General features: G+C 36.3%; 1 protein-coding gene across 13 annotated transcripts in view; it reads right to left on the bottom strand.

The window, feature by feature from the left end:
- The window catches only part of kcnt1b (potassium sodium-activated channel subfamily T member 1b), a 123154-nt gene continuing 109511 nt past the window's right edge, over nt 1–13643 (bottom strand). For 5 of the 13 annotated variants that reach the window (XM_073861181.1, XM_073861182.1, XM_073861183.1 and 2 more), the window contains 2 exons: nt 11212–11274; nt 7908–8372 (listed from right to left, as the gene is read on the bottom strand). In XM_073861181.1, coding sequence (XP_073717282.1) covers nt 8059–8372; nt 11212–11274 — 377 coding nt within the window. In that variant the 3' untranslated portion in view covers nt 7908–8058. The other 8 variants (XM_073861186.1, XM_073861187.1, XM_073861188.1 and 5 more) reach the window with 4 other exon arrangements.

Raw genomic sequence — 13643 nt, 5'->3', positions numbered from 1 at the left:
TTGTTTCTGGCTGCATGCAGCATTTATTGATTCATTCAACGTTCGTACAGATATTGTACAAAATGTATAAGTTTGTGTATTATTCAGCACAATCCAAAAAACAGGAGCCAGCAAATGTAAACATGGGTCTCTGACACATTTGGCAAGATTAGGACATGCATGGTCCGTGTTTTCTGTTAACTACTGGAGAAAAAACGACTTTTTGTAACACTTGTAAAGTACAACAGCTGAGATCAGTTAATAAATATATATGTGTATTTAAATAGTAGGGAACTGTAGTATAAAAGAGAAGAAATCTGCAGGCTGACATTTTTAGCATGCAATTTCTTATCAAATTATGGCTGGGAAATTAGGACAACACTGAATCAGAAACATTCCCAAGGCAGCTGGCATGAAAAAAACAGATACAATGAAGTTTACAGCTTAATGTGATACATAAAATATATAACGATGCACTAATATGAAATAAACATTATTGTTATCTATCACATTCCCTTTTAATATCACTGTGTATTACAGCAACCTTACAGCAGCTACCGTCTGTGGCTTCCTTGTTTTCTGCTGTATCATACAAATCTTTATAAACTGCTTAAACAATTTGAAAACAAAAGCAGCACTACATGATAAACATTAACTCCTTATACAGTATATGCACAAGACACAAACAATGTAAAATATGTCCGTACAGGATGCAAATATAAATAAAAGTAGCAAAGAAAAGCAGTTAGATATGTTACTTATTTTCATGCCACCTTTTAACAGATTTATGTCATTGTTTTTGATTTGCCTGTGTAGGTTAAAGGGTTACAATGTACCACTCTTTCAACAGAGCTTAGTGCAAAGTTAAATAAATTACTTAAATTGTATAAACTGTATTATTGTAAACAAACAAACTGTATACTGTAAATCAGAGCTCTTCAAACTTTTTCTGGCCAAGGACCTCTTAATGGATAGAAAGGGGGAGCAAGGACCCTCAGTACATGTATCAAATTAAGACTGGATGGTTACCTTCATATAATTAATTTTTTACAATGGCACATATTGTACTATATAACATTTTAAATGTACCTTAATTTTAATCAAGTTTTGTTATTTTATTATTAGCCAATTAATGCATTTTGTTTGATTCCTAAATAATTTTTTTTCCAAAATGATTTTGAATTCAAACAACATTTGGAGGACCCCCGGTAATACCACCACTGACCACCAAGGGGCGCCGTAACCCCATGCTGTAAATAAATTTATAGTGTTCTTAAATGAGCAGTAAGAGAACATTATATGCTGAAAAATGAAACGAATACAAAAAAAGATTAAAAATACTGTTGATATAGCGAAATAAAAACAGATAAAACTCCTAGGGAACTAAAAAAAACAGCAATCATTAAGTCTACATTACATGAATACAAATATTTTATAACTTATGCACGCTTAATTCATAATTCATGAGTTTAATATTGTTTTAGTGCTGACCGTATATATTGTAAAACAGCATTTAGCAGCTCTTTAGTAACATCTGAACATCCATTCAATACTGGGGTTCACATTTATAAAAACGTTTTTTCGAAGTATAAGCCATTTTTGCTGCCTGAAAAGGATTTGAACATTGAAAGGTGCTATTTTATATGTCGATGACATTAATTCGGCATCGTTTAAAGGCGGAGATCTGAAACTGCTCAGCTGCGCACAAGTTCAAGATGATTTGCTGTAGATTTCACATCTAAAAGAAAGGGGTACGCGCGTTTTCTGTTCGTACGTTCGTTCTATGAATCACACGTGCACGTATATGCATTTTTAAAGCAACACTAAAGAGTTTTTGCTCTTTGCTCCCCCTACAGGTTGGAAGCGGAATTGTCCATTACCACTGTCGTAATGGACAATTCCTAATAGTAGGCTAATACTGCAGCAAAGCTGGCTCTGATTGGATTGTAGGTCTGCCGTAAAGCAAGTTTTTGTAGTTTTCACTACAGGACCACGACCCGACGGTTGGAAAATTCTTTAGTGCGCTTTTGACCGATAGAGGGCTGCAATGTGAAAGTGCCGTTCACCCTGTTTCGAGTGGATGAACGACTGAAACTTTTTTGGAAACGTTATTTTAAGGTAAAAAAAAACTCTTTAGTGTTGCTTTAAGAAATGACACATTTAGGATGATTTCTACGCAGCATTTTATAAATGATGCCTGTGTTAACCCATACAAAAAAGACACATGGCTTTCACATGTGCAAAACGTGTGAATCCCATGTTTAAAGGCGGGGTGCATGATTTTTGAAAAACACTTGGAAAAGGCAGTCGGGCCGAGTACCAAAACACACTTGTAGCCAATCAGCAGTAAGGAGCATGTCTACTAACAGACATCATTGTTTATGTGTGGGGCGGGTCTATTAAAAGAAGCACTAGGTTTTGGTTTGTTTAGGTGATTTCAAATATTGACGTTGGCTTTCAGAGATCATGCACCCCGCCTTTAATCCGACAATACACCAGAATAACGAGTGAACAACCGATTTATAGTTGACGGCTAGCAGCTACCTCTCGACTGTGAGGCGCGTACCAAATGAACTACCGTGACTTGACAAAAGGTGGCGCCCGGCGCGCTCTGTGGCCGGATTCACACACTCGTTTCTATTCACTCATCCAAGTGGACTAATATTAGAACTAATCTAGAAATTAGTGAATTAGGGTATGGGTGGCTTTTCGGACACTAAGATGCAACTAAAGTCCATTGTGATTTACCGTAAATCAACAAGATGTTTAATAACACCTAAAAATGTGCAATTTTGAACAGTGTTGGGGTAAAGCATTACAAGTAACGTGCATTACGTAATAATATTACTTTTCTGAAGTAACAAGTAAAGTAACGCATACTTTTTAAATGTTCACATTAATATTCGAGTTATTTTTTGTAAATGCGAGTTACTTTTCAGTTTAATTAATTGGATAAAAAATAATGTACTGAATTAAACTGAACATAGTCACGTAAAATTACGCAAACTTTATGCATGCGCGCCTGTGCAAGAACAGTCAGAAACGGAGATGTCAGCTCGACATTTTTGCGATGGAAAATGCAATTTCTGAATGCAGAACTTCTCAGTCATAAAAAGGCCTGAAAGAGATCAAGGCTTAGCCAAGAAAGAAAAAGTAACGCAAAAGTAACTTAAAAGTAATGCAAGTATTACTTTAAATGAAAATAACTAAGTTACGCAATTAGTTACTTTTTTGTGGAGTAACTTGATATTGTAATGCATTACTTTTAAAAGTAACTTTCCCCAACACTGGTTTTGAAGTAGCATAACATAATATTTTTTGTGCTTTAAGGACAAAATCACAACAAAAACACTGTGAATACTTCAGAGGCATGTAAAATAATATGTGATTAACTTATATGTACAAATAAATATTTACTATGTGCTATATATATATATGTACAAAATATAGCACTAATGTAAACTAATTCTCTGCGTTATACAGGGCTCTGACATCACTGTTGGTCCAATCAGGTGAACCGACTGACGCAGTTATTTACTTCCTTCTGTCCATAGCTGCGCACATGAATGAACACGGCTTTACGTAATGGTTTCTGATAATACTGCACTATTTATCCAAAGTGCTTGCGTTTGGTCCAGAGTGACTCAACATTAACACCTCACTTTTACACTATCAGCCAAGTCTTAAATACAAAAAACCCGCCGCATTCAGAAAAGTCTGTGTAAAAGAGGAATCCGTGGAGTTACAGCCGTTCGGCATTGAATGGCAGTTTTTGTTGTCAGTGTGTTGGCACACGAGTCCCGTCTGTGTGTTCGGTCGGTCATTGATCATGCAGACGGTGTGCTTTAGCAGCTCGAGATGGGATGCTGATGACGGAACTTATCACAGATGAGTCTCATCGCATGTCTTCGATCCATAGCCCTGCCGTAGTTTCGTTTCGGCCGATGCTCCCGGAAGATTCTCAGGAACGTGTGCCAGCGGATCGGAGCGAATGATGTAGCTAGAGAAAGAAACGGTTAAAAACCAGGCAAGACAGCTCAAGTCATTTTTAGTCATTTACTGTTTTCTACATAAACTCTTCCCTTTAAAATAATAGTTAAAGAGATAGTTCACTTTAAAATGAAAATTCTGTCATCATTTACTCATCCTCATGTTGTTTTAAACCTGTGATGGTAAACACACAACAGGAAAAAATATTTTGGAAGTATTGTGATAAATGATGAAGAGAATATTTTGATAAATGATGGTAAGCACACAGTTGACGGTACCCATTAAATTCCATAATATCTTTTTATTCCTATACTGTGGAAGTCAATTTTCAAATTTTCATTTTAAAGTGAACTAGTATCCCTTGATGCCATTGAAGGTAAATGATTTGCATGAGTACTCCACCTTGCAGGCAAATTAGCATAAAGTTATTGTTGTCCAGTGGTGTGGACGTTAATATAGTTTTAAGGACAAGTTCGGTATTTTACACTTAAAGCCCTGTTTTCAGATTGTTTAGGATGAAATAGAAAGTAGGGATGCATATCAATTAATCACGATTAATCTATAGCAGAATAAAAGTTTTTGTTTACATCATATATGTGTGTGTACTGTGTATAATAACTTTGTATAGTTAAATGCACACACATACATGTATATATTTAAGCAATGTTTACATGTGTATATACATTTGTATATTTATGTATAATTTATATTATATATAAATATAAATACTTAATATATAAATATATATTTTTCCTAAAATTATACATGCATGTGTGCATATTTATATATACATAATTATTATACACAGTTCACACACATATATGATGTAAACAAAAACTTTTATTCTGCTATAGATTAATCGCGATTAATTGATATGCATCCCTAATAGAACGGTTTTGACTGAAATTTCGACATATGATGCTGGCCCGAGAATTTTCGGGTGTTTGTTGTATCGCCTCCCACCTCTACAATGGCTGCATAGGTGCACTGGAAAAATCCTTCCTAAAATGCATTAAACTTTCGTTTACAAAGACGTGAAACTCACCGAGTGGTCAGGGGTGTTCACTGATATGCTCACACAAAAAGCACGGCAAAAGATGCTTTCCAACAGCTGTTTTAGCATTCGTTGTAAACTTGTGGACCTATTTTTCCAAACGCCTCACACCCGTACATTCTTCCTTTGAGAGCTCAAATAATAGACACTCCAGCCCAGTTGGTGGCGATAATCCATCTTTGCCAATTGCAAGAATACAAACAAAGTTCCCCGCGCGGAGTAATACCGTACCTCACAGCACATCTAATACAAATCAATGGAGTTGGACAAAAACTACAATAAAACCTGTTGGAAAGCATCTTTTGCAGCGATTTTTGTGTGAGCATAACAGTGAACACCCCTGACCACTCGGTGAGTTTCATGTCTTTGTAAACTATTTCCTCATAAACAATCTGGAAACAGGGCTTTAAGTGTAAAATACCGAATTTTTCCTTTAACTTAGTTATCGTTATAACGTGAACGGCCCTTAATTGTGCGTTCAAATGAGGGCAAAAGGAGTGTTTCGGGCATTTAACGCGAGTTAAAAAATCGGAACTTTGTGGGATATTTGAGCTGCGCTAACCAGTTAAGAGCTTGCTCTAGTAGTGACATTATTACGATGTATCAAACGGAGGCAGAAATACGAAACAACAATGGAGGACAAAATAATTGTCGCTGTATGTGGACACCTGGGGCCTCATTTATAAAGCCTGCGTACGCACAGATTTGATCCTGAAGTGTGCGTACCCAAAAATCCACGGCAAAGTCCATATTTATAAAAACTTGACGTGGAAAAGTGCTTAGCGCCACATCGGGGTCTGAACAGACGTACGCACTTTTGCTTGTCTGATTGCTGCAGGTTTTTGGAAATATAAGCCATTCTTGCTGCTCGAAATTGGGTTTAAACATTGACAAGTGCTCTTTTATATGAAGAGTTTCGTTGCAAAACGAGATAAATCCATTTTTTTGAACATTTTTGTCAAAACATGTTTATTATTGTGTTATCATGTTATTATTTTGTTTTATGGTGCTACTTAGCTGTATTTTTAAGTTATGAAGGTTTAAATCAAAATAAACCAACTCCAGTTGAATTGAAATTAATTAAAATGCACAGCCAAAAAACAAGATTTCTGAACAATTAAAAAAACTGAGTTATCTCGTTTTGCAACGAAACTCTTCATATGTCTATGACATTAATAAGGCATCGTTCAAAGGCGGAGATCTGAAACTGCTCAGCTGCGCACAAGTTCAAGATCATTTGCGATTTATACATTTTACATCTGAAAAAAGGGGTACCCGCGTTTTTTGTGCGCACGTTCGGTTTATGAATCACATGTACGCATTTTTGATAAATGATCGTAAGATCAAATGTAGGATGGTTTCTACGCAGCATTTATAAATGAGGCCCCTGGAGCTGTACGACACATCTTCGTACTTTTATAGAAACGGGAATAAAATCGGAATTTTGCTTGAAAGAAGGTGAGTAAAGTCCAATTTATAGTCGTGCGTAAGGTCTACGCCGTAGCTACGGCGTAGGCTATCCGTAGCCTGTGCGTAGCTCTACGTAGCCTGACGCGCACCTCACAAAAAATTTTACAGCGCGTCAGATCTACGCGGACCGCAAGCGCTGTGATTGGTCCACCAGAACCCCTCCCGTCAGGTAAAAAAAACTGCGTCATAGGTATTTCCGTTTGTGACGGTGAAAACAAAGATGAGGCAAGTCGCTGTTTATTTACTTCCATCATTGCTGGTCTTCTCAAATTATACACAACAAGTTGCTGTTTCTTCTTCGTTTGTGAGTTAACTTGCTAAGCTTTTTCTTCTTTCACGTTTGTGCTGTTACTGTGGTTACACGCGTGGATACTGCCTACCAGCGGTCGCGCGTGTGTTTGCACGTCGACGCGGACGACGACGCAAAAGTGTAAATGAAAACCGACGCGGAACCTACGCCGTCGCTGCTACGCCGTAGGACCTACGCACGACTATAACAAGCCCTTAAAGTCCAATTTATAGTCATGCGTAAGGTTAACGCCGTAGGTTATCCGTAGCCTGACGTGCACCTCGCCAAATTTTTTACAGCGCGTCAGTTCTATACATACCGCAAGCGCTGTGATTGGTCAAATAGAACCCCTCCCATCAGGTAAAAACTGTGTCATAGGTATTTCCGTTTGTGATTGTGAGAACAAAGATGGGCCAAGTTGAGGAGTGATTTAGCTGAAACTGCAACAAAGGTCGCTGTTTATTTACCGCCATCAATGGTGGTCTTCTCAAAACATACACAGCAAGCCGTAGGATGTAAGCACTATAAACTATAATAAGCCCTTTTCAAAGAAAATTTCGCAAATACCTATGACATAGTCTTTTTTAATCTGCGTAAGGGGTTCTAGTGGAACAATCACAGCGCTTGAGATCCGCGCAGCACCGACGCGCTGCTAAAACCTTGGCGAGTTGCACGTCAGGCTACACAGAGCTACCAACAGGCTACGTAGACCTTACGCACCACTACAACATGGGCTGTTACATGATAAGGAGGTCTGACAATCTGGTAAGTGGTAAAGAACACTCTTTACTCAATTTGAGCTATATATACATATCAAAACTACAAACTAGCCAAAGCCGGCAAATTTACATATTCACATCTAAATTTTACACACAAATGAAGCGAGTGAACTCAAAATGTTCAAGCGTCCAACTACATGTGAATAGCTTTTATTTGCTTCATTCGCGTCTGGTGTGAATGCACAGTAGTAAGAGTTTAGTCTGGATTTCACAGATGGTGATACACGATCCATAAAAACAAAGGGGCTGCTTACACGATATCATTGAGCTCTAGTATAGTGTCCGGAGGAGGGTTTATCAGCACATATGACAACGTGTTCTGGTTATCGTTCATTTCATCTGTAAAACAAACAAAACAAACAGTCACCGATAAGATACGTCGATAAGATACGTATAATTCATACAGTTAATCTTTGTACCTGCTACACATGATAAAAAACTACTTGAAAAGTATAATTTATTCAAACTTAAAGAAGGAAAGCTATATCCCTCCAGTGCTATGGTTTTGCTGGCTGGGTTTCTGAGGCTTGCATTTTACCTGCTTGTAAATGTCTGAGAAGTATGAACCTCTGGGATAAAGTACCTCTGGTTCTCCAAACCCACCTGTTTGAGCCACTTAAAGTGCCAGGCCAGGTAAAAAAGAGAGAAGTGCTAACCGTTACTGACAGGGCATGGCTGCATTTACGGTACGCCCATGCAACTGCAAGCACTCCCCGCATGCAGACAAGGTCCGCATCCACCCTTGCATTTGGTCTTTCAATCCATCCATCGGTCCGTTGCATTATAATCACAATATATTCCATCAACGTTGCTAGGTTGCCATGCCGACACACAGCCCGAAGTCAGCAAACAGTAAGACCGACAAACACAGACACAGTAGAAGCATGCGTAGAGTATCTGACACGCCCGACAAGCCAAGGCTCGACCAATAAGAGTGAAGCAAAAAGTATTAGAATTGTGGGTTCGGAAAAACTCAAATAACCATTTACGCTAAATGTTATTACCCTTGTGCTCCCCCAGTAACACCCCATTATAATTAAATTAATAAGAATGCGATGCTGCATTTAGCACGAGCACACTTATAAACCCAAAGACCAACAAATACCGAATGCTTTCTACTCCACTCTGACCAAACATCCTGAAATCCAAACCCTGAAATCATGTCTTATATCGATGCTCATATGCCAGTGAGTACCTGCAGTACCCTCTGCATTGTAAGAACCCTCTTCAGATCGTATATCGGAGAAGAAAAAGATAACTACATCACTGATTTACAGTAACTAAATCATAATATTTCATAAACAGAACTGTTGTCAAACTATAATGAACATCTTCGCAGACAAAAGCAAAACAGTAATGATTTTGCAAACTGTACAAAATGTTGAACGAAAAAATAGCATTCACATGAAACTTCTTACATTTTGTTACATTTTGTAAGCCTGCATGGATGTAACATAGCATACACTTTAAAAAAATACTGGGTTATTTTCAACCCAAAAAAGGGAAAAACCCAGCTGTTGGGTTAAATGAACCCAGAAAATGTTTATATTTGTCCCAACAATGGGTTAAAACAACCCAGCACAAGTTAAATTAGAGTAGAACCTGAAGTTGGGTTCGTCCCTTTTTGACCCAGCGCAAGGTTAAATATAACCCCAAATGTTTTTGTTATTTTTACATTATTCATCGTAAAATGCTTTAATGTACTTTTTGCATTTATGTAATGGCGATAATGAAGTCATTATCGCAAATTAACCATACAATGACCATCGGACTATACGTCCTGCTTATTACACGGCTACTTGCAGAATATTAAAATATATAAGTATAAGATTTAAAAATATACTTTTATTAAAGTCGTCATGAAATTTAAATTAAAAACGAGTTGACGAGTTCAGAGAAAACGCGCTTCACTGCAAATGACAAGTTTTCCAGCAATCCGTATTTCCGCTCTTAGCCAACTTATAAAACTATTTATAAAATTTGAAATTATTTCATTAAAGTCGTCATGAAATTGAAATTAAAAACTTTTTAACTCTTTCCCCGCCATTGACCAGTTAACTCTCTCAATTGACGAAAACGTTTCCCTGCAAATGACAATTTTTTTCAGCAATCCGTATTTCCGCTTTTACCCTACTTCTAAAACCCGACGCAACCCCTTGGGGCAAACAGTAAGAAATCTGTGTATGTTTTGATCATCGCTCTGAATCTGATCTCTAACAAAAGTACTTTACAAAAATGCAATTATCTCAGTTTTTTGCTCAAAATTTTGTATTTTTGAAGAAACCTACCCATATTTCAAAGGTAATAAAAAGAAAACAAATGTAGGTTTTTTGTTTGAAAGCAAAGGGTCAGAGGGTCTAAACATACAATATTTCAATTGATATATTGTATGTTTATATATTAAAAGAAGAACATTTTCTGTAGGCATTAAACTTTTGTGATAATCATAAAAAATGCTGGCGCTGGCTGGCAACTTGTTTAAAAAACGCTGTCGGGGGAAAGAGTTAAGGAATATTGTGGTATTTTTTTTTAAAATTACTTATCTGTGAGCTATAAGTGACATCTTTTTTACTTCCTGTCACGGTGAAGGGCGCAAGGGCAGGCCCAGGAAAAAGATTGCAGTGATAAGCAAATAGCAACATGACCCAGCTTACAACGATCCAATCAGTTCTCACTGGACGAATTCAAGTCCCGACCTACACTTTTTCTAATTTCGGAAGCTGTTTCACTCGAATATACGTCACAACAGGAAAAATAGGACAATCGCTAATTCCGTTTCATGACGATTTTAAATTACAAATAACAAGAGGATATGAGAGGCATAAAACTAACTTTAACTTTAAGAAATTGGTCACATGTACTGTAATTATTCTACAAAAATATTAGTAACACTTTACATTTAGTTTGTATTTGTTAACATTAGTATATGCTTTAGCTAACTTGCATGAACTAATAATGAGCAATATAGTTTATTAGAATTTATTATGTTAACAGTTTTTTTGAATAATGTAAATTTGAAAAGATTAATAAATACTGTAGAAGTATTATTCATTGTTAGTTTGTGCTAGCTAATGCATTGACACATGTTATCAAATACAATCTGATTTTAAAAAGATGGTGGGATTTACCGGTATTCCAAGGAACTGTGTAATAATTCATTATATCATACATAAATGCAAATTTCAAAAATAATTAATGCATATTTTGGATGTGTAGATACAACTATTAAACCATGTTTACAAACTAGATTTATTTTGTCCAGTCTCATTATAATGCAAAAGCCAGCAGTTCCCATTGGTCTGTTATTTTTTATTAAAATAAGAGCTTTTGGGACTATTTTTAAATTCTTTCATAAGAAACTGTTTATCAAGAAAATCGAAAAGTCAGCTAAATGTGCAGAAATGCTGAATTGCCAATTTCATCCTATGTGCAAGAAAACTAAACAAGTATACAGTATAAAGGCATTAAAAAACCATCAAGCTTATTAAATATAGACTGCTGATGTCGTTTGAATGAATGCCACTGGACAAACTACTTCATTTCATTGGTTTCACTCTTCATAATAACAGATGCAGTTTTATTCATCTCATTATTCTTTAGACTCATGTAGTGCCCTATACTACAGGAACAGTGTTGTTGGGTGGGTTTACCTTGCAAATATCCTAGATTTACACGGTTCATCACATCACTCGCAGTTAAATTAGCTACGTCCTCTATAGCGAGCGGGGAAAAGGCCAAAGTAGAAAGAGACAAGAAAAAAAGGATCAAGCAAGCAGCAGAAAAAGCACAACTTTTCAGGAGAAAGAACAAGAAAATATTAACATGCAGAAAACACGGTAACACTTTACAATAAGGTTGTATTTGTTAACGTTAGTAAATGCATTTGCTGACACCAACTAACAATGAACAATATAATCAATCTTAACATGAAAATAACATGACCCAAGATTAATAAATGAAGTATTGTTCATTGTTAGTTCTTGTTCACTAATGCATTGACCGATGTTAAAAAAAACATCATTATTGTAAAGTGTTACCAACACATTCTCAAAATATCTTTATTATTACTATTATTATTATTATTATTATTATAGATTATGGCTGCTGAGGCTTATTTTAGCTATATGCATTAAAAACAGAGCACTGTGCTTGCATAAACAATTTAATAATAATTATACTTAATCTGTAAACAATAATTCCAGTGACTGTAGTGTTATTAAAGTGTTAATAGCAACAAAGAGGAGAGTAAGGTTAGTATGGAAAGGTTAGTATGGAATAGGACACAACATGGGGAGGCAAAACAGGAAAGTCAATAGATAAAATAACGGTGAAGCTCCTGCACAAGCAGACCAATAGCAGATAAGCTCAGTGCTTTACTCATCAATGAACATACAGTATGTGACCCTAGACCAAAAAATCAGTCTTAAGTTGCATGGGTATATTTGTAGCAGCCAACAATAAATAGCATGGGTCAAAATTATGTCAAAAATCATTAGGATATTATGTAAAGTTCATGTTCCATAAAGATATTTTGTGAATTTCCTTTAAATTTATAAAATATGTATTTATCATTAGTAATATATGTTGCTAAGGTTTTTTTGCACCATCAGATTCAGTATCTTGGCCAAATATCTATTTTGTCCTATCCTAACAAACCATACATCAATGGAAACCTTATTTATGCAGCTTTCAGATGATCTATAAATCTTATTTAAAAAATTGACCCTTATGACTGGTTTTGTGGTCCAAGGTTACACAATACAGGGAGTGCAGAATTATTAGGCAAGTTGTATTTTTGAGGATTACTTTTGTTATTGTATAACTACAGTGCTCTTGGTCAATTCAAAATGTTAACAAACCCTCAAACCTGAACATTTAAGTAGTAAAAGTGAAATTTTGGCTTTCTTAAGAGAATATTTCTATGTACATCATTATTAGGCAACTATTAGTGTGCAGAACCACTAGGCAACCAAATGAAAAACAAAGATTCCACCATCTCACCTGTTCTCCTTCACCTGTCAAAGTGAGAACAACAAACAAACTCTACATTTACAAAAAAAAATAATAAAACAATAAAAAATTTAAAAATATATAGACTCAGTGACCAATACAGCCACCCTTCTTCTCGATAACAGTCACAAGCCTTCCATTCACGGATTCAGTCAGTTTCTTGATCTGGTCTGAACCAACATTTTGTGCAGACGCAACCACAGCCTCCCAGACACTGTTCAGAGAGGTGTACTGTTTACTTTCACTGTAAATGTCCTGCTTAAGAAGGGATCAAAAGGTCTCAATAGGGTTTAAGTCAGGTGAAGAAGGGGCCATGTCATTAGTTTTTTACCTTTAAGGCCTTTACTGGCCAGCCACTCAGTTGAGTACTTTGATGCATGTGCTGAAGCGTTGTCTTGCATAAAAAAGTCTTCTTGAAAGATGCTAACTTTTTCCTGTACCACTGCTTGAAGAAAATGTCTTCTAAAAATTGGCAGTAGGTCTGAGAGTTGTTTTTTATTTCCATTTTCAACCCAAAAAGGTCCAACAAGCTCATGTTTAATAATACCTGTCTGTGCCTGCCTGCCTGTATTGTATAAGACACTTTCTTTAAGCAGTGGTACAGGAAAAAGTTTGCATCTTTCAAGAAGACTGATTATTTTGCAAGACAACGCTCCATCACATACATCACAAGTACTCCACTGCATGGCTGGCCAGTAAAGGCCTTAGAGATGAAAAACGAATGACATGGCCTCCTTCTTCACCTGACTTAAACCCTATTGAGACCTTTTGATCCCTTCTTAAGCAGGACATTTTCAGTGAAGGTAAACCGTACACCTCTCTGAACAGTGTCTGGGAGGCTGTGGTTGCGGCTGCACAAAATGTTGGTTCAGATCAGATCAAGAAACTGACTGAATCCGTGAATGGAAGGCTTGTGACTGTTATCGAAAAGAAGGGTGGCTATATTGGTCACTGAGTCTATATATTTTTAAATTTTTTATTTTTTTTATTATTTTCTTTTTGTAAATGTAGAGTTTGTTTATTATTCTCACTTTAACAGGTGAAAAAAACAAGTGAGATGGTAAAATCTTTG

The sequence above is a fragment of the Misgurnus anguillicaudatus genome, chromosome 22 (assembly GCF_027580225.2).
Source record: "Misgurnus anguillicaudatus chromosome 22, ASM2758022v2, whole genome shotgun sequence".
NCBI lineage: Eukaryota > Metazoa > Chordata > Actinopteri > Cypriniformes > Cobitidae > Misgurnus > Misgurnus anguillicaudatus.
This window is presented reverse-complemented; position numbering and strand designations above follow the sequence as displayed.